Raw genomic sequence first — 21190 nt, forward strand, 5'->3', positions numbered from 1 at the left:
GCTATACAAAAGTCAAAGTTCCGGTGTAGAGCAATCAAGGTACAGCACGAGACTTGTACAGCAACAGGAGAGGACACTCATACATCACCGCACAGAAGGGTTCTAATCACATTGTATGTTCAACACATTCAGTCTTAGCATAAATCGTAGAAATAATGAACAGATTCCTTATACAGTCTGTACATTGAAAGGTGAACGAATGCGTGTTCATACTCTGTCGAGGTCAGCTCACGTTTCATGATTGTATTTCTTTTTGTTATGTCACAAGATTATTTACAATCGATATCTTACAAAATTATTTACAGTCGGCATGTTACAAGATTAAAGTCGGTGTGTTACAAGATTATTTACAATGGGTCAATCAAATTGGTCGTGTGAAGAAATGTTATTAATGCATCTAACGCCCTTCGTTGATGCGGTTGTCTTTCCCAGGCGCCTAAGACCTTTTCAAAACTGTATGGTTCGCTGGTAAGTTGTTGGATCCTGGTAAATAGTGTCAAGCGCTCTTCATTATATTTGGGACAAATAGAAAAAATATGGTTTAGATCTTCTTCCACGAGACACTGCTGGCAATTCGGGCTTGAAATCTGTCCATACTTATATCTTTGTTTATTCGCACTCTAAGAAAAAACGGGTGTAGTCGGGTGTATCAGGAACACATGCACCCCTTTCCTGATGGATGCACCCTCCGTTGCCCATCCAGTGCATTTGTGCACCGACAATGAGCATCCTCCTCTCCCTTAAAAACCTCTAGGTGTATCAGTGCACCGCCACGCTAGCCACGCGCCCCGACCAGCGTGCTTGGATGCCCTCTTGGGGGTCACTTTTTGGGTTGGGCAGTTTCTTAGGAAGTATGGAACTGTTTTGTTCACTCGGTATTGACAGTAAAGGGGACGCTATGCTTGTTCTAGGCCAATCGGGTCTCCGGGTAGGATCACGTGACTACATCTCCAAGGTATAGATAAGGCAGACCTGCCTGAAGGCCAAGGCCACGGGTAGCATCCACTGCACTATTAACTTTGGGTCGAACATAAAAGAGGGTATAGGGGACAAATCCTCTAGCTGCGTTCATTGTTGGGATAACCCTGAAAATAAGCCTTCGCGAGGGCAGCCACTTTTGGCCTTGAAGGAGCTGGTATTTTCGTATACTCCTCTCTTTTCTTTCTCTCCCTAAGCTGAAAGCGTGGAAAAGGCTACGCCGTCGTCGGACCACCGAACCGGGGGCTTTTTTATCCCTCGAGTCCGCTGTCTGGGCGCGGTGTAATGGCAGGAGCGTGATCATGTGGAAAAGGTTTCACGGGTGACGTAGTAGCTCTTTCCGATCCGGGAATGTCTGATTCCCGGCCTATTTTCTTGAGTGCTGTGCTGCGACCAGCGGGGCTGCCAGAGATTTCGTCCGTGACAGCGTATTCGAGTGTACCAAGGTTTCCAGTGTTTGAAAAGTCCTGCGTACATCGGCAAGAAGCGATTTCTTCAAAAAAGCCCAAGGAATTCCTGTGATGCCTTTAGTGTTCGGTTTGGCAAATTACTTCTTCAGCCACATCGTGTTGAATCTTCACAGACCCCTTTCTTTCCGTGTTTGTGTTTGTGTGGTTTTGCAGTGCCCGTGTCAACATCTATCTCGGATTACATATTTCAAGTCCGGTATTTTCATCGTAAGTGCACTGCAACCTACTTTTTTGCAGCAATTGACCGTTCCGTTCCGGATTACGTCTAAAATTAGGCAGTGTCTATTTTCTAGCAGCCGGGAGAATAATTTCCCCGAAATTCTATCGGCAGTCGCCTGCCATTAGCTGCCTACAATCATGTGATAACTGCAGGTGACTTTCTTATTCTCCCGGCGTTTTCTGAAAACGCGTTTCATTGACACCTTTTCGTTGATACACGTTTTCTAGACACGTGTCGTCGACACTAACGTTTCACCGTCACTCGTTACGCGAAATACACGCTGTAGGGACATTTCGTCGCGCGTGTGTCTCTGAGGTGCGTGCTCACCGACCCAGCCCAAACGTTCACGTCGCTTCGTGGCGTCAGTCTGCGGCGGCTCATTAAATTTCTTTTTACCCTACTTGTGATACCCGTATATATCACCTCGAGCAGCTGTCGATGAAACGTCGTTCGATGACCTGATTGTATCGCCAATGAGTGACGACTGCCGGCACAATTTCGGGTAAATAATTCTGCCGGCTGCTGAGAGAATAGACACTACCTAAAGATCACCCCGGTTTTTGTTTGCTCAGTAATCTCCTCAGTTGTGTAACAGCTTCGTTGTACATCTTCACATATCACAGATTGCTTGCACGTTTGTATTTGTTTACGGAAGAGGCTGTCTAATAAACATAGCAGATTTGAAAACAATCCCTTGTGTCTGTTTCCCTGTTTTTTTTTGCAACCACCTGGGCGCGTACATTTTTTACAGGTTTCCTTAAGGTGGGTGCACAAAGAGGTGTAATGGTACATCATTGAATGAGATGTATATATGTTCCATATGAGCGGGGTGGGTGTAAAAAACGGTGTAATAGTAAACCCTGTTGGTGGGTGTATCTCTATTCCCTATGAGCGGGGTGGGTGTAAACAACGGTGTAATAGCAAACCCTGTTGGTGGGTGCAGAGAAGGGAATACTTGTACACCTTAAATTGGGGTGTATGTGCACATCGAAACGACAGTGAGGGTGTAAGAAAGGAGTAGTGACACACCCCAGTATGGGGTGTATCTGTACACCCCCGAATGCTGAAGGTGTATAAAGTGGTGCACAAATGCACCCCTAAAGAGGGTGTATATATGCACCTCGTTTTGAGGTGTACTTGTGCACCTTTATGGGTGTAGTATATGTGGCAGCACTTACACCCCCTGTGGGTGTACCTACTACACCCTTTTTTTTTAGAGTGCGTGTAGGCGACGTTCAAACGGATGCGGTGGTAGAGTGTTTCTATGTTTCTTGGTAAATTTCGTGGAGATATATTTCGGAGGCACGGGTCGATTTTAAAAAGAGGCTTGTAGTGGTATGTTGAGGATATCCAGAGTTTCTTGAATTCCTCTTTTCTAAACAACCTAATATGGGATCGAGCGTCCGTTTTTGTAAATGGGACGACCTCCGTAGTATCCATATAATGTCCTCTAGCAGCAGCAGCATCTGCGGTCTCATTTCCAGTTACCCCTATGTGCCCTGGTATCCACTGTAACACTACATGATCTGTAACACGTAACACTACACTATCTGAAGCTTCCTCTTTCTCTTTCTTTCACAATACATAAGTTGGGAGTCAGCGCCCCTTCCTGTGTTTTGCTATCTTGCTCCTGTGCTTGTGCGCTGTATTAGGGTATGTCTTATAAGTACCAGCTAGCTCAACTCTCTATGTTACTACGAGAACAAGCGCCAAATTAGAGCGCTACGGATTGGATTGTTTCGGCTACACCCGAAGCGGGATGGTCGAACGAGTCGAGGCCGATTAAAGGCCAGAAGAAAATGGCAAAAGAGAAGGCTCCCGCGCGCATTCGCTTCTTGATCGACGATGACATTTATGTGCTACGCGAAGTGTATGCCACTAACCCATTTCGGGATTCCAGGAGATGGACTTCAATTGCCGAAAGGGTCTCCGATGCAATCGGAAGAAATTTCCCCACGCGGGCCATCCGCGACCGGGTCGACCTGCTGCTGGCACAGTTTAATACGAAGCACAAATTTCCCGGTAACCTTTCGTAACGTAAAAAAAAAAAAAAAAAAAAAATGGGTCTGTGTGAACGAGCTTTCAGCCACGGCGTAGCATGTCAACAGTTACGACGTATGTTAAGGCTTAGGAACGGCCAGGATCGGGTACGTTCTTTAAAATGGGGTGAGCCCACCGCTCATTCTTTGTGACTTGAGCTAGATTAAGCAAAGCGAAAGCCGGTTGCACTATTCATTGGCAATGAGATTGGCTAATACTGCAGCGACCATGACGAATTTGCACCGAAGCGAGCGGAAAGGGCGCCGCCATGTTTGCCGACACAACCCGGCCCCAAGCACTTGGGGGGCCCCACGCTATTTTTTGAATTTCACGTTGGGGGCGCGAGCAAACCCAAAACCCCAAAAGGAGTTTGGGTTCTACGCATGCGCAGTGCTGAGCGCCTATTTCTTTGGGGTCCAAAGCTTTGGGACACCCTATTATAAAACTCTCTATAACTGTCGTGCTGCTTCAACTACAGGGGGCTAAGAGCAAGCTACACCTACCAGCGTCGTGCCTGTGACCGGGGAATGGTCCCGTCGAGCTCGCAGATAATTCCATTGGGGCATATGATAGCCTGGTATTTGAGGGCGTGCACTCTCTTGTGACTAGGGTGCCTTCATGTGCGTTTTGTTTAGGGTGGAGACATCTGGCCATTTTGTTCCCACTTTTACATTTATTTTTTGTTCAGAAGCGCGTGAAAGAGCGTGTCCCTGCACGCGTCTGTGGCGCTGACTGTGCTATGGCGACATTTTGTTTTCGTCGATTTCTTTGTGTTTTCCCCGTGATCGCGTGTTGTCGGCATCGGGTACTACAAAGGGTGGCATCACTCTAAACAGAAGGTCATTGAGGCACCCTACTTGTGACCAGAGATGTAAATCTTCTGATTCAGAGACGGTCGTCAGATGGGTCTTGCTGTGCCGTTCCAACTGGTGTTACCCTCCCTATCATTTGAACCGCAAGCCACAATAAAGTGTCGTTTCAGCGCAAATGTTTTACGTTTTCATAATTGTCACTGTTAAGAAGTTCGTTCGTGGTCCACAATGGCGCTGCATGCGAAAGAGGCGAGCGTGCCGCGTTCCGTCGTCACAAACCCTATTCTATAAGCACGCTGCGTGAGGTGTCGTTGCGTTGGGTACCCCAAAGCGTTGGGTTACCCAATGTGTTGGGGCCCCCTATTCTAAAACTCTCTAATCTCTCTATTTTCTCTGGGTTTCCTGGAAAGCCAGGCAGAACAAAACCGTTCCACTGAAGGACGAGAGGTCGGTATTGTTTTCAGCGTTCGTGATTATTGTGCATTCTTTGCTCGCTTTCCAAGTGGCAGATGCGCGTGTGCTGGGCAGTAAACGTTGAACGCTGGGCTGTGAATTCGTAAACATTAGAATGGAGGCCCACGGTCGGTCGTCGATGCGAGGAAAAACGAGTCAGCGGACCTTGAGAGAGAGAGAGAGAGAGCTGGGAGGGAGGGCGGCTGCGATCTCGAGCACGGGACCGATAGCGTCCTCAGCGTCTCCCGGTGCCTTAATCGCGTCGTGGTTATCGCGTACGCAGGGTGAGAGACGAGCGATCTCCGACGACGTCGCTGACGCCTCCGAGCAGCACCTCGGCCAGCCGCCGACGAGGGACACGGCGACGGCAGCAGCATGGCGTTCCGAATCTTGACCGCGTTCGCGCTGCTGTTCTTGGCCCACACCGACCTGGTGGAGGCTCGTCGCCTCTCCTTAGACGGCCGCTGGAATGCCACCAACACGAACAAAAGTAAGTCTGAAAACCTCGAGTGAAAATCTCTCCGTGGATATTGTGCATTTACTTACACCCCTCGGCTTAGTGTGCCCAGATATGAGAGTAGTTCCAATTTACTCGATAAGGGTCACGTGTTTTGTGAGACGCGTTTGCAATACGAAGTGCGAGAAAATGAAACAATCGTCGAGCGCCACCAAGCTTTGTTCAGCCTCTCCACCGTCTATCCTCCCCCCGGCGGCAACGCACGTATGCTCAGATGGTGTCCGCCATTAAATCGAAAACGCTCTCTGTGGTTTGAGTTGCCCGTTTTCCTAATTCTACGCTCTCTAGCCTGGCTCGTCGTGTTGCTGGTCTGTCCCTTTGATCACTCTAAATTCGAACACAACCTAGCAAGGCTCGTGCGAACCAATGTCACTGAATTCTGAAAAAGTGGCGCCAAGTTCCACGTATTTTTTTTTTTTTTTTTTTCTTAAGCGATAGTTTTTTGGGCGACACCACCGTGGGTGACACTAATCGGAGATTTTGACCTCGTGGGTTGTCGTCGCCGCGCGCGCAAAAAATGATAGAAAACGACTTTTCGTCTTTTTTATTTTGACGCGAGGAGAGGTAAGTCGGGACTTGCCGTCAGCCATGCCGCGCAAAGAGAGCGAAGAGGGCAGCCCTGGCATACCGGAAAGAATGGCGCGACGAAGAAAGAATCTTCATGTCGTCTGTTTCAAACAGTTCTTTCCTAGCATACCTCGCGATAAACAAAAACCCCACTTTGGCAGTATCTAGTTGCTACCTGGTTTCGTAATTTTGGGTGAAACCTAGAGCCAGGCAGCCCTGGCAGTAATCGAGACAAGGGGAACTTAACGAACAATTCAGCATCCTATGGGACCAGTCCTGACCGATGACCACAACAAAATAACGATCCTTGCGATCATGGTAACAATTCACGGAACACCACACGAGCGGCACCAACTTCCGCGGCGGGTATGCCCCTCCTCCCCCTTCGTACCCTCCACTCCTCCTTTCCTGCTACCCTCCCATTTAGCGAGCAATTTTCGCTAAATTTTCCGCTAAATTTAGCGGAAAATTTTTGCGATAATTTTTCTGCTTAATTTAACGGGGAAAGTTTTTCTGCTAAATTTATCGGGTAAAGTTTCCCCACTAAATTTAGCGGCAAAATGTTTGCCAGCTAAATTTAGCGAGAATTTGTTCTGCTTAATTTAGCGGAAAAGTTCACCCCGCTAACTTGGGGAAACATCCCATAATGCAACGCGCGGATACGGCGACGGCGACGCCGCTCAACCCGGAAACGGGCGCATACCCTTGAAAATTGCCTGCGCGTCTACTTACCCGCAAAACACTGAAAGAGCCAATCTCTGCGATCTAGAAAATCAGCTCAGCGAATTATGAGGCCAAACATCCGTTCAGACCTGAATATGAAATCTGTGCTGTTTCAATACGCATTGCAAAGCGTCATGGTTGCATTGCGTAATGCCACAGCGGAGACATAATTTTGAGCTCTAAACAGATGTTCTGCCTCATCATTCGCTGACCTGATTTCATAGATCGCGCAGAGATTGGCTCTTTCAGTGTTTTGCGGATAAGTAGACGCGCAGGAAATTTTTTATGGTCTAAAAGAGCTGCGCTCTACAAATAATATAAGTGGTCGTGTCCCCATTCACGGCTGAACACTTTAAAAAAAGCCAGTGCGTCTACTTTCCCGCACAACACCCAAAGATCCAATCACCGTACCTTACTGAGACAGCTCCGTGAATGACGATGGCGAAACATATGTTTAGACCGAAAAACGCAGTCTGAGTAGTGACATTAAGCAATGCAAACGTCAGGCGTGCATTGCTTAATATCACAACTCAGATTGCGTTTTTTTTTTTTTTTGGGTCTAAAGACGAGTTTCGGCATCATCATTCGCTGAGCTGTCTCCGTAAGTTGCCGTGATTGGCTCTCCGAGTGTTTTCCGGGAAAGTAGGCACACAGGCTTTTTTTAGAGTGAACAACACATCTACACTGGGGTATCAGTGTTGGACAAGATACTCGACAAAAGTATTTAAGTCAACTTACTAAATACCTGCTTCATAAAGTATTTAAAATACTACTGAAGTTAATTTACCCGCAAAATATTTCGAGTAGAGCACAAAAACTCCGAAATGTAATTCAATTACTTTCGAAGATACTTCCGCATTCCGTAATCTGCATCGACCTCAGTGGTAGTAGAATGCTTCATTTTTAAACAACAGAAGCAAACAAAACAAAAATGCAGTGCTATTCTATGCAGCTTACACACTCTAAAAAACGTTTATGCGTCTACTTTCACGCACAACACTCGGAGAGCCAATCAGCGCAACTTACGGAGTCAGCTCAGCGAATGACAATGCCGAAAGATATGTTTAGACCAAAAGACGCAGTCTGAGTTGTGACATTAAGCAATGCAAAACGTCACGCTTGCATTGCTTAATGTCACAACTCAGACTGCGTTTTTTGGTCTAAACATATTGTTAAGAAAATCAAGACGGTTTAAAATCCCAGCGTTCGGCGTTCAACGTTCATCGCCATCCGTCCTTTTTCTCGCGCCCTCTTCCTGTCTTTTTTTCGTCGTCTTCTCATTCGCAGCACCGCCACAACACTGCCCCCCGACAACACATGAACCTCGTCCCGAGGTGGTGCAAAAAAAATATTCAGTCAGGTTGATAGGGAACCAGCCGATCAAAATGAACTACGTGAACTTTCCGGCTTAGCAGGTGCCGAACCCGGTACACGACGTCGTTTAGTCGCTTGACAACTTCGTAGGGGCCTTCCCAATTGGGCTGAAGTTTCGGGCAGCGACCTTTGGTGCGGCGTGGTTGGTGCAGCCACACTTTGTCTCCAGGCTGGAGTATGCGACCCGAGCAGCTTCGGTTGTAGCGGGTTCTTGCACTTTCACTGCTCAGGTGCAAATGTCTTCGTGCAAAATCGTGCACACAGTTCAGTTTCGTTCGCAGGTGGCGGGAGTAGTCAGAGTAAAGAACTCTGCGTGTTGTCTCACGCGATGGAAGTACTGGCGTGCCAAAAGTGATGTCCGCAGGCAGCCTTAGCTCCCGGCCCATTAACAACATCGCTGGCGTGTAGCTTGTCGCACTATGAACGGCTGACCGGTAGGAAAGTAGGAAGAATGGAATTAGAGTGTCCCAGTTGTCCTGGTGCTCGTCAACGAAGAGCGAAAGGTATTGCTTGAGTAAGCAGTTGAGCCTTTCTACCATGCCATTCGACTGAGGATGCAAGGGCGTGGTTCTCGTCTTCCTGACTCCGAGTGTCTCACACATGCTCTTGAACACTTGCGACTCAAAAGTCCGACCCTGATCAGAGTGAATTTCCAGTGGTACCCCGTATCTTGGAACGATGTCTTCCGTCAAGATCCTGGTTACAGTGTCTGCGTCGTACGTTCGTACTGGAAATGCTTCTGGCCATTTGGTAAAGTAGTCAGCAATGACTATGACGTACCGATTTCCTTGTGTCGTTTTCGGTAGTGGACCTACAACATCAATGGCCACTCTTTCAAACGGGACACCGACGTTGTAGGTTACCATCCTCCCCCGGCTTCGTGATGGTGGTCCTTTACGCGACGCACAGTGGTCGCACTTTTTACACCATTCGCGCACATCTCGAGTTCATCCAACCCAATAGAACCCTTCTCGAACTCGTTGTAGGGTCTTGTATATCCCAAGATGTCCGCCAGCAGGGCTGTCATGAAGTTTACGCAAGACGGTGTTGACACGGACTTGAGGTAAAATGAGTTGAAGCGTGCTGTTTCTTCCGTCTTTGCTCTCCCAGCAACGATACAGCAATCCATCCTGTAGAATGAGGGAATCCCATTGTGCCCAGTATGCTTTCACGACGCTGTTGTACGGTGCAACCACGTTCCAGCTGGGTACTTCTCCCACCCGCTTCCACTGCAAAATAGGTTGCAGATTGCTGTCGTTTTCTTGAAGCACACGGAGAAAATCTGCAGTCCAGTTTGTCGGGTCTTGGTCATCTTGCTGGTGTTCTACCATCGCAGGGCACGTAGTCGTTTGGGAGGACGACAACGGTTGGTAGTCCAATGGAAGGCGCTGCTCGCTTTTCAGGCATGGGCGACAGTTGCCAGACAAGCAAGGTCGCCGCGAAAGTGCGTCGGCGTTTGCATGTCCCTTGCCGGGTCTATGCTCAATCCTGAACTCGTATTGTGCCAGCCGCTCTAACCACCTAGCTACTTGGCCTTCCGGGTTCTTGAAGTTTAAAAGCCAAGTGAGGGATGCATGATCAGTCCTTAAGAGGAACTTTGTGCCGTACAAGTAATGATGGAAATGGGTCACGGCTTTTACAACTGCCAAGAGTTCCCTTCTCGTAACGCAGTAGTTCTGTTCTGCCCTGTTTAGAACTTTGCTATAGTACGCAATTACTTTTTCGGAGCCATCCTGAATCTGGGACAACACAGCACCCAAACCGACGTTACTCGCGTCGGTATCGAGGACGAACTTGCAGTCTGGTCGAGGAAATCCAAGAACTGGAGGGGCGCTAAGGGAATTCTTGAGTGTGAGGAAACAATCTTGTGCGTGTACACTCCATTCGAACGCCGTATTCTGTTCCGATAAAGCGTACAGCGGTTTGGCAATTGTGGCGAAACCTTTTACAAATCGCCGGTAGTAGGTGCACAGTCCAAGGAAGCTTTTAACGTCGCGCTGATTTTGAGGTCGAGGCCAGTTTCTGACGCACTCTGTCTTCTCAGGGTCCGTCTCCATTCCTTTTTCAGAGACGATGTGACCGAGATAATGCACTCTCTTTTGAAATAGAACGCATTTCTTGGCATTTAGCTTCAAGTTTGCCTTTCTCAGACGGTCAAATACGAGTGACAAATTACAAAGTGCTCCCTGGAAAGTTTTGCCGTGCACAAGTATATCGTCCAGATAAACCAAGCAAACATCGAGCGGCAGGCTCTTTAGGACCTGGTCCATGAGACGCTCAAACGTTGCAGGGGCATTACAAAGGCCAAATGGCATTACTTTGAATTGCCACAGACCATCTCCAGTAGAAAATGCCGTCTTCTCGCGGTCTCTTGGGTCCATTTCAACTTGCCAGTATCCGCTCCTGAGGTCTAATGTGGAAAACCAGGAAGACCCCACAATCGCGTCGAATGTGTCATCAATCCTAGGGAGTGGATAGGAGTCCTTATTAGTCACATCGTTCAATCGTCGGTAGTCAACGCAGAACCTCGTGCTGCCATCTTTTTCCTTTACCAAGACGACCGGCGACACCCACGGGCTCGATGAAGGCTCAATAACATCTTGCTGTTGCATATCTTGGATCATCTGGCCGACTTCATTACGTTTTGCCAACGGAATTTGCCGGGGCTGTTGCTTAATCGGAGCTGCATTTCCTGTATCGATGCGGTGTTGAGCAGCGCCTGTCCGTCCGGTCTCCAAAGAAGAAGCAAACACATCTCTGTATTCGTTGAGTAAACTCAGGAGATGTGCTTGTTGTGCTTGATCAAGGTGGCATTTGGAGCGGTCTGCTAGATCCAGCAAGGAAGCCGGCAATTCCTCTTGTGTCATATGGACAAGATCCTTTCGTGGGGGAGTAGAGCTCACAGCACGGGACCACTTCGCAATGCGACAACCCTTCTTTAGGTGGATAGGTTTATCCGTTAGGTTGGCAATGCGGAGAGGAACCTTTTTGTTGCCGAAATCTATTAGCGTTCTTGCTATAATGATTCCTGGAACAGTATCGCACGTGGCGTCTCCTTCAGCGACCGCAATACCATCCGAGCAGTTATTGCCGTCCGTCACCCAGACAACGTTTTCGCTTTGTGGAGAAATCAAAGTGGACTTGGAGCATAGAAGGAATCCCCCGCCGTTTTCTAAAATTGCTCGTTGGCTGTACAAGATGACGTGTTCGTCACTTACGTTCAATGTGTGACTCTTGAGATCCAGTGAACAACCATTCGCCTGTAGAAAATCGAGTCCAAGGATGCATTCCTCAAATATTCCAGCCACAAAGGCAACTTGCACAAACTTTTGCGTGCCAAAAAGAAATGTAAGTTCACATGACGCCGTGATTGGCGCTGTTTCTCTTGTGACAGTGCGCAGTGAGAAACCCAGAAAGGCGTTTGTATGATGTTATGGGTGTCTTTATTCGTTCATATACATCAGTTCTTACGATTGTGGCGTTGACTCCGGTGTCAACAAGCATCTTACATGGTATACGCCTCGTATTTCCCCATCCACAAAAAGCCCGTCTTTGTCAGCTCGTAACTTTTGAACTTGCAGCGTTGGGACCGGCTCTCTCTTTTCTTTCTCAGCCGAGATTTGGCCGGTAAGCTCGGCTGGAATTAGTTTTCCGGAGTGGAATAGCCTTTTTCTTCTTTACTACGCCAGCTGCAATATCTCTGGATGTGGCCTTTTTGGCCGCAGCGCCAGCATGTTGGAGATGGCCTCTGGTGAGGTGGCATCCCTGTTGCCTCGTGAGAAGTTTGCCGATCCGTGTTGAGAAGCGGCACTGGATGTAAAGCAGACGACGTGCCTGGCTGATAACCACCTGGCACTGTGACCCACCGGGTGGCTCTTACTGCCCTCGTCGTTTCCTCCACCTCCATAGCTCGTGCAACAGCGTCACGCATGCAGGCAGGTGACGACAGGCGGACAAACTGTTGTACTTCAGTGTCTCCGATTGCGTCTAAAAAGTGTCCCACAGCCACAGAGTTCAGTGTCGCAGTTGTGCAGCCTTGATACGAGAGTCGCGTAAGCCTCTCGATGTCAATGGCCAGTTCAGACAACGATTCGTTTCGTTCTTGTATCCGCGTTCGGAGAGTGGCGTGGTAGAGCCGCCCGAGGTGCTTCTCACCGAAGCGCCCTTCGAGTGCTTCCTCAAGCGCCTTGAAGTCCCGCTGGTTGCCAGGAGGAAGGTTCTGAGGCAGCTCCAAAGCTGGTCCTCGGAGTGTAGATGCCAGGAACGCTCCTCGCGAAGCGGTAGTCCAACCGTTTAAGTCCGCGACGAGATCAAAATGCACTTGAAAGGCATTCCAGGGGCTGCGTCCATCATAGGTGTCGAGCTTGACAATCATCTTCTGCGAAGCCAAAGCCAGCTGTTCGTAAGCATCCCCCGACGGTAGTATCTGCTGTCTGTTATCATTTTCGGTTTCTGCTGGGGCTTGCAAGGAGAGATCTGCCGCGCTAGCAGTCTGCCTTCGCTCGTACCTTCAGTAGTCTCGCCGGACCGCGATGGTGGGTGCAGCGCTCCTCGATGTCCCGTGGATTGGTGTGACGACCCGGTCCCAGGTTGATGCTGGAGTTGCGCGGAAACCTCCCGACGTAGCTCTGCTAAAGCTCGCCGGTCTTCGTCTCGGTGACGATTCTGCTCCTCTCGCAAGCTGGCCAACGAAGCTTGTAGCGCGCCGATCGCTCTCATCACCAGGTCAGGCTGAGAGGTGTTGGGATCTTCCATAACCCCACTTCTGACACCAATTGTTAAGAAATTCAAGACGGTTTAAAATCCCAGCGTTCGGCGTTCAACGTTCATCGCCATCTGTCCTTTTTCTCGCGCCCTCTTCCTGTCTTTTTTTTTCGTCGTCTTCTCATTCGCAGCACCGCCACAACAATATGTTTCCCTATCGTCATTCGCTGAGCTGCCTCCGTAAGTTGTGCTGATTGGCTCTCCGAGTGTTGTGCGTGAAAGTAGACGCACAGACTTTTTTTTAGAGTCGAGGAGTATACATCACTGGCGCATGTTGCCGTATGTTTTTGGGCAAACGAGCAAGAAGTGGAAACTCTACCTATAGTCACTTGGCTGGTAATGACATCTTTTGATGGTTTTATTAGGAACACCTTGGACGCACTGTGTTACTAAGCGCTACGAGTCACTATATCCGGATTTGACTTTAAACAAATGTTAGATAATACGCAAAAGAATGGCTGAATAACAAGGAGGGCTTACGTATAGTAGGCATGGCACGTGCCGCACTTTCTTCTAGTCGGGCACTGGCAACGCTCTATTTAAAGAGGACTAAACTTTAAAAGAAGGCACAGCTGGACAGGAAGATGCACTACTGTCTCTCTTGCGGTTTTCCATTATTTTATTCATATAAGCTCCAGGAACCCCTTCAAAAGTCATACAACTTTGGAAAGACTCATTGATTGCATTTTGAGAGCTCATCTTGCTCGTAGCTTGTTTCCTGTCTTGTTGAAATCGCTATGCTCATGAAAGGGTCGGGCTATTGCAATTCTTGTCGTAGTATGGTTAAACAGAAAGAAAAAAATCCCAAAAATGTTGAGTGTTTTTTTTATATCATCTTTTTATTTCTTCCTGTTTGTTGTTTCGTTGGCTTTTTGAGTCTGCAACTTTGGTTCTGCGCTTGTTTCCTGTTCATTGTTTGGTCGTTTCCGCTTCAAGCTTGCGATCGGCTCAACTTGCCGCTGGGGTGTACGGATTATTATTCCCCATAAAAAAAATTCCCGCTACAATTTCGTTTTTTTTTTTTTTTGCAAAGATTTAAAAATGTGTTTTAGGTAATGAGTACACGATACTGAGAAAAGTAATTAAGATAGAGTAGCAAATACTCGCGATCAAATGTATCTGCAAGACAACAAATCACATCCAAAAGTAATTGAAATACCGTATCTTGAGTGGAGCATTTGAGATAGGCCCAAGTCTGGATACAATGCTCACTCTACTCAATTTCGTTAGCATGCTTTTTTTTTTTTTTAAGTTTTGGAGAGCAAGGTTTTGGACTGCCCTCCAGCATACCGATTGTGCTGCGCTATACAGCACCTCAACTCTGTGACGTCACGCCATCATGGTGGCGCTGTTCCCGTCACTGAGCCCGCGCAGTACCCACACCCGGTGTGGGCAAACGCAGGCTTGTTTATAAACAGCGCTTGGGTGTATAATATGGAAATGAATCCAGGGACCGCCCTCGCCCGCGCAATCGTCACACCTCTCTTTTTTGCCCACCACATATCTCTGCGGGGAAACTCCCGTCCTTGGCAAACGGATGAAAACGAATGTATGACGGGCAGAGTAACGATGATATTGCGCGTATTGCATTTATCGCGACTGTTGCGTCATTTATATGTTATCGTGTTTTCGAAAGTTGGCAAACGCTCCCACGCCAACATATGAATGACGCGTCTCCTTTATCACAAATTTGATATAAACGGACGCGCTACAAGGACATATAAATAAAAAGCGCGTCGTGGGTACACTGAAGAAACGATCTAAACAGTTAGAGCAACCATCTCCCGCACTTGGTAATTTCAACTTAAGTTGTGACAAAATCTAGAAGGGGCGGTTTTTTTTTCATTTTGATAAAACCGCGGTCATTTTAATTTTTAATACAGCTTTTTATGCATTGTTGTTTATGCATGCCTGCGCACAAACTGTTAATGAGAAACTTTAATTGAATATCCACCGCGCACGTCCACGTGAGTCGGCAGTGAATTCGAAGTGTAAGGGTTCTCCCAACTGTTACAGCTAGATTTTTAGTCAAGTTAAAAAATAAACTATTCGCAGCCATGCTTCTTTACATAGGTTAGGCGGAGTCTCGAATCACTGTGATAAAATTTCTAAGCTTAGCGACTAATACCTTGTAATACTTTGGTCAAGAATGAGGCCTGAGCTGAGACACTGTTCATTAGCGAAAAAAAATGATCGAAGTGCAGGCGTGTTTGCGCGTGTTGATCATGATGTTTAAACCCTAAGACTGGGAAGAAACATGAAGATAAATTAGAATGGTCAAAATAAAGGGCCGCTGTCTAACTTTTTTTGTTCATGTCCGTGTCTAGATACAGTTGATAACCCAGACTGAAACAAAAATGCTTTAAAAGAACAAATACGTTTGAAAAAAATATTTGGTTAATACGTACTCACTCACGTTGCTCTGAGGGAATGTTTAATGTATTGTAGCTTTTCTGAATCATATTTCGTCCCGTTTGCTTACTATTTTATTGAAATAGATAACATCTCAGTTTAATTGTACTTGACTTTTTCAAACACTTTTTTTATTTCTACTTGAGCCAGCAGTACCACATACGGCACGTGGTGTCCACCAATCTGAAATCAAATAAAAGAAACGCTGCTTTATCTAGAACGGCAAAACAGTTCTTTTAATGTAACGAAATAATAGCTTACGACGGCGACTTTGCCAGTTAACCTTTATAAAGAAGTAGCTGATTCTAGATAAAGAATTATTCCACACCTTTGCATCTTATCCACCCTACTATGTTTTGTTGGGCTTTCTTTAAAAGAAAAAAAAAACTTATTGGGGGGATGGACAAAAAAGGTACTTCGGATACAGAGTGCATCAACGTTCTTTTGTTTATGATGATGTCACTGTTTGCAGTCCCCGTTTCTGAGAGCACGCGCTCACAAAAGCAAAAACAAAGAAGTAGGCGAGAAAAAAAAAAAGCCATTTGAACACTTCAGTAACACCAAAGATGTTATAATTGGCTCAACATCCTCGAGTAACAGTCAAGAGGCTCGTGCCGGCGCAAGACGCTCCTTCGCATGCTACTGAGCAAAAATGAAACAAAACCGTCGCCACAAAAATGGCCTGATGTCAACACTATACTCGGGAACCAGTTTTCTCGGCAGTGCAGTCAAAGGTACGGGCACGCGTGCCCTCTTCCATTTTGAGAGCCACTAAATGCTGCGCGCGATCTTCTCCTCTCCTCAAAAATGCCGAGAAAGGTTGTCTCCTAAGTATAAAGGTCCTCCCTCCTCTTTCCGCTTTAGCAGAGCGAACGCTAGCGAGGAGGCAACATCTTCTCTAGCGTTCGCTCTGCTAGGGTGGAAAGAGGTGGGAGGTGCTCTTTCTCTAAACCTGCCACCGACTAGTCACCACCTGAGGCCGTTGCATTTACCACTGCTACACGTGCTCGGTATGGCAGCTTGTCTCACTGACTCGCAACACTAATTTAACTCCCGAGTGCTGCCTTAAGGCCAACGATACAACCTCGGTTTTCTGCAGGCAACATGATCTTTGTTAGCGCTCCATGGGGCACGTTAAATAAATAGAGAGGCTATAGGAAGAGAGGAGGGTAAAAGTGGAAAGCGCGAAGTCGGCCTTCAAACCGCAGTGACACGGCTCACTAAAAAAAAATTGTATTCTCTTTCTCCCATACATTATACAAAGGATACGGAATTATCTGCGGGCACCCCTCAGCCATCTTGGAAGCAGCTTCGCTAGCAGACCATTTTTTGCACGATCAATAGAGAGTTTTAGGGAACCGTTTTTGCGCATCCGATACGGTATACGGTGTGCCCTCCGGTACGAACTGTGCATGTGGGAGTCTCCCGCGGTAGCTGATGCACAGTTCATACCGGAGGGCCCATCGTACCATATCGGATGCGCAAAAACGGTTCCCTAAAACTCTCTAATGTGACAACTAAGACCGTAAAACGAGAAGGAAGCACGCCTCAGACAATGTATGCAGGCAGTCTTTTGTACGATGTATTAGCAGCGACTTTAGGGTAAGTCTTCTGTGCACCCACACGTAGTTACGTGAATGTCTTTAGGATGTCCTCAAGATGTCCTCACGCGAAGCTTTTGTTTGTTGCGGTATGAACTCAAACGGAAGTGCCTGTCTTGGAAACTCTTTGTAAAGAATAATAACTTTCATTACGTGGGTTATTCTTTAAGAGTAAAAATATGCCGCTCAAAAGGACATTACAACACATCACGAAGGTTTAAGGTTTAAGATCTAAGCTGTCAATCAATCTCTTAGCTAATTAGGAGAGTTGCTATCGCACGTCACTCCGTGACATATAATAGTAACTTTGTGGCGCACGATATAAAACGGAAGAAATAGCCGTTAACTAAAATCAGTCTCGCGCAATAAATATTGCTGTAAAATCTTTTTTTTTTCGGAAAATTTGTTTTGTGACATGCTTGTCCCAATTAGGCTGTTTAAAAACATTTTTTTTTCTTTGCAGTTGATTTTTAAGGTTTTCAGCCGCATCGGCTTCTTTCTCCTTCAACTCATCAGCGGAAGGGGTTTGGGTCACGTGACCGGTCCTCTTGTCGCGCTCCCACCGCTCCCACTTCGAAGTCATAGCTCCTCACAGTGCAACGAGTCAGAGTACGGCGCGATCGGATAATCCGAGAGCGCCCTGAAAGAACCCGTTGAATATACTTTGAGCGCCCGACTCCGACTTGGCGATTGAGCATCGGCATATTAAGGCGCTCCAGGAGGCTGTAAATTGACCGGGCGAATATGTCATAAGTGCAGACTTGTACCGTACGCATTACAAGTAACCAAATTACTTGTAATCGATTACTTTTGGAGTAATTTAGTAATCAGTTGATTACTTTTATTAGGCAGTAATCACAAAAGTAATCTGATTACTTTTTGAAGTAATAAAATTACTTGTAACCGTTACAATTTGTCCACGGGACCCCTTCCCCCCCCCCCCCCCCCCCCCCCCCCCGGGCACACGCCTTTTTTTTTTTTTTTTATGAAATGACAAAAATAAAATTTGCATTTTTTTTCGAACGGAAAAATGAAACATTTTTGCGGAGCTGTAGGAAACGAGGTCAATCTCTTTCTATGTACAATTTCTGTGGAATGTCCGTTTTTGTTTTGTTTTTCGAGCTGGGACTGGGAGGGGGGGGGGGGGGGGGGGGGGGGGGGAGTGGGAAGCCCCAGGAAAGCCACAGTGAGTGACAAAGGCTATTCAGGGTGAAGTTTGAGAAAGCAGAATGTAGCTTTGTGAGTCCTTCGTTCAAACTATAGCCCCCTCGCGCACACACACACAGAAATAAAAAATAAATAAAAAATCCTGTTTTGGGTACCTACTCGCAGCCCGTAGGAGAACTAGAACCGAAGAATGCCTAAAGCGGATGCAAATTATAACAAAGGCAGTTGAAATATTTCCCTATTTCCCGTACGTGGTCTTTGTGACAAGTAATGTTTTGAGTTGAGAAGTGGTCGGGGCGATCTCTTCCGCTAATGGATACTACACATGATCCGTTTCAAATCCTGAGACTGCTGCTCTTTTGTATAACATGCGAGCTCATCCACATGTGAATAATAAAATGAGCGACAACCCTTGCTCAAGCTTAACAAGATCTAGAGCCCCCTCCACCCCCCCCCCCCCCCCCCCCCCCCACACACACACACACACTGGCGAACGGCCAAAACATTAAACGTCTTCAAACGAATTCTATGCTTGTGTCCGCATTGTGAAGGTGCAACGACCACGAGGAGGGAGCCAGTTTTACTTCTTCAATACTTGTGCAAATGTGAAATATAGGTTGGAAGTAGTTCATTGTAATGAGCGCAAAAGATGTGTCTTCACACAATAAAGTAATCGGAAAAAGTAGCGATTACTTCTTTGAGTAATGTCCAATTACTTTTTCCGGCGAGTAATCAAGTAATCTAATCGAATACTTTTTAGCCAAGCGTAATAGTAATTGTAATCGATTACTTTTTTTTTAGTAATGTGTGCAAGAGTGCATAAGTGTGCTACCACGGTGTGTGTGTGCTACTAAAGTGGCTAGTGCAAAACAATTATTATTTGATATATGCACCTCTAAGACTAAGCGTGTTTTATCCCTATCGTACTGCACGGAGGCTCTTCGGTTGTTCTCTGATTGTATGTTGTCTGGTGTTGATTTAACTACGCACCTACCTAAATACTAAACAATGTTGAAACAAAATAATAATAATAATAATAAAACAGGACATGCACATTTAAGCGCAGTTTCCACTTTTGTTTCAGGATTCTTTTAATGTCAACAAAGCAGCGGAGTAACCAATACCATGCGAAAGTCATTAGCCTATTCGGTGGCTCGGTGACACTAAACGAGCTCATTCCCAAGCTTTGTCGAATCAGCTTCATCCTGGTAATGCATAATGTTGCTATTTTGTTTTTCGTTTTCAGCTATGAATTTTTCCGCTCAAGTCCCCGGAGGAATTTATACCGATCTGAAGAGGAACGGCATCATTGGAGAACCGTACTTCAGCTTCAACGATATCAAGTATACCTGGGTGGCTTTCGAAAATTGGACCTTTTATAGGACCTTTAGTGGTGAGTGGCACGTTTTCTTTTTCCGCCTTATTAAGAGAGGGGTGCGAATGGTCATTTAGTAGAATAAATAAATGGACTAGTTGGTACATCACCGAATGGAAAGCGCCGAATAAACAAGGACGAAGAGGGGACAGAGACGAAGACCATTCAATTGGAATGGTCATTCAAATTGAATAGCGCTGCGTACGTCATTCACAGCCTTCACGCTGCTATACTCCCGTTTCCCATTAAATCCGACGGAACTATTCGAGCATCCCCGAAAAGTGCTGAGTCACTGAGCTGTGGACGCATGCGCAGCGTTTGGTGTACTGCAGAAGAGAGCAACAGCGCATGCACAGAAGGCTTTCCACGGCCAAGCTGTCAAAGATGGCAGCGTGCAGAAGGCGATTTTCGCAAAGGTCTATGCCAGGGGAGGCCAGGCTGACCCGGCCTAAGAGCTGCAAGCAAAACCACGGAACTTCACGGAGCCATTCGCGGAGCGAACTTCGGATCGGGGGAGGGGAGGGGGGGGGGGGGGGTAAACTGTTAAGAGCAATGAACAAAACTCCAACTACTTTCAATCTATCCCAGTCAAAAGCGGCCCAACTGTACGTTGGGCCGCTTTTGTAGCACAAGTAGTAGCACAAGACCACCAAACGCAACCTGTTTTTCGATTTAAAAACGCATTCCATTTCTCTTTTTGGGGAAGTGCTCGTGTGACCGGGAGGGAGGCGGAGTAGGAGGAGGAGGGGGGGGGGGGGGGGGGGGGGGGGTAAGCCGCGAGCCGCATTTTAACACGCCAAGAGCCGCAGCTTGGCTACCCCTAGTCTATGCTATCCCTGGCTAAACCAATTACACGCGGGAAAGAACAAAGGATCACGGGGCATTCATTGTGCGGGACTGGTTTAGCCGTGGCACAGAAAATGTACAAAGACGACGAGGACTGCGACGATTGACTTTTGGTGCTGCTCGATTTGTTCCATCGTACCCTATGCGGAAGGTAAGTTCGTCTGCTTCTTTTGCAGGCGTTGTGGTGACGTCAGAACGTCGAGTTTTGATTGGCTCTGACTGAAAGATAGTCGGTAGACCTCGAGGCAGATTGCTCTGAGTTCTACCCGCTATCCTTCCACCCGGGCCAATCTGAGCTCGGCGTCTTTCTGACGTCACCACAACCCCTGCAAAAAAAGCAGACGAACTTGCGCTCCACATAGCAGGCGGCTGCGGTCGGAGTATGCGGAACGCAACTTCGTCTGCATCTTGCGCAGGAGTTGCGGTCGCGTCGGAACGACGAGCTCTGATTGGCTCCAATTGGAACGAATAGTGGGTAGACCTTGAGGCTCTACCCTTTGTCCTTCGAAGCCAATCAAAACTCAGCGTTCTGACATCACCGCAACACCCGCGCAAGATGCAGACGAAGTTGCGTTCCGCGTAGGATTACAGGAAAAATGGGGTGCAGGAAGACTCACGGCATACCGTGTATTCGCACACTCTTATTTATAAACTTTATAGTTACTGGCCGTAAAATTGAATGTTTAAAATTATTTTGGTAATTTCGTGGTCTTCTTTAAGACAACCCCGAAACTCTGTTTCGATTGCGTTTCGATTGCGTTCCCCCTTAGTATTTTTTTTTTTCGGTAAGTAGCCTTCAAAACTTGACTTTGAAAATATGAGATCTTACTAAACAGAACTACTAAACACATGCTGGTTTATTGACTATTGC

The 21190-nt window shown here is 47.0% G+C and overlaps 1 protein-coding gene across 1 annotated transcript in view; it reads left to right on the forward strand.

Annotated features, from left to right (window-relative positions):
- Positions 1-5242: 5242 nt before the first annotated feature.
- The window catches only part of LOC8050860 (beta-mannosidase), a gene marked incomplete in the record, with an annotated part of 51241 nt that continues 35293 nt past the window's right edge, over positions 5243-21190 (forward strand). The window contains 2 exon segments of the mRNA XM_042289381.1: positions 5243-5463; positions 19345-19491. Coding sequence (XP_042145315.1) covers positions 5349-5463; positions 19345-19491 — 262 coding nt within the window.

The sequence above is a fragment of the Ixodes scapularis genome, unplaced genomic scaffold (assembly GCF_016920785.2).
Source record: "Ixodes scapularis isolate PalLabHiFi unplaced genomic scaffold, ASM1692078v2 PGA_scaffold0__279_contigs__length_252992795, whole genome shotgun sequence".
In the NCBI taxonomy this organism is placed as follows: domain Eukaryota; kingdom Metazoa; phylum Arthropoda; class Arachnida; order Ixodida; family Ixodidae; genus Ixodes; species Ixodes scapularis.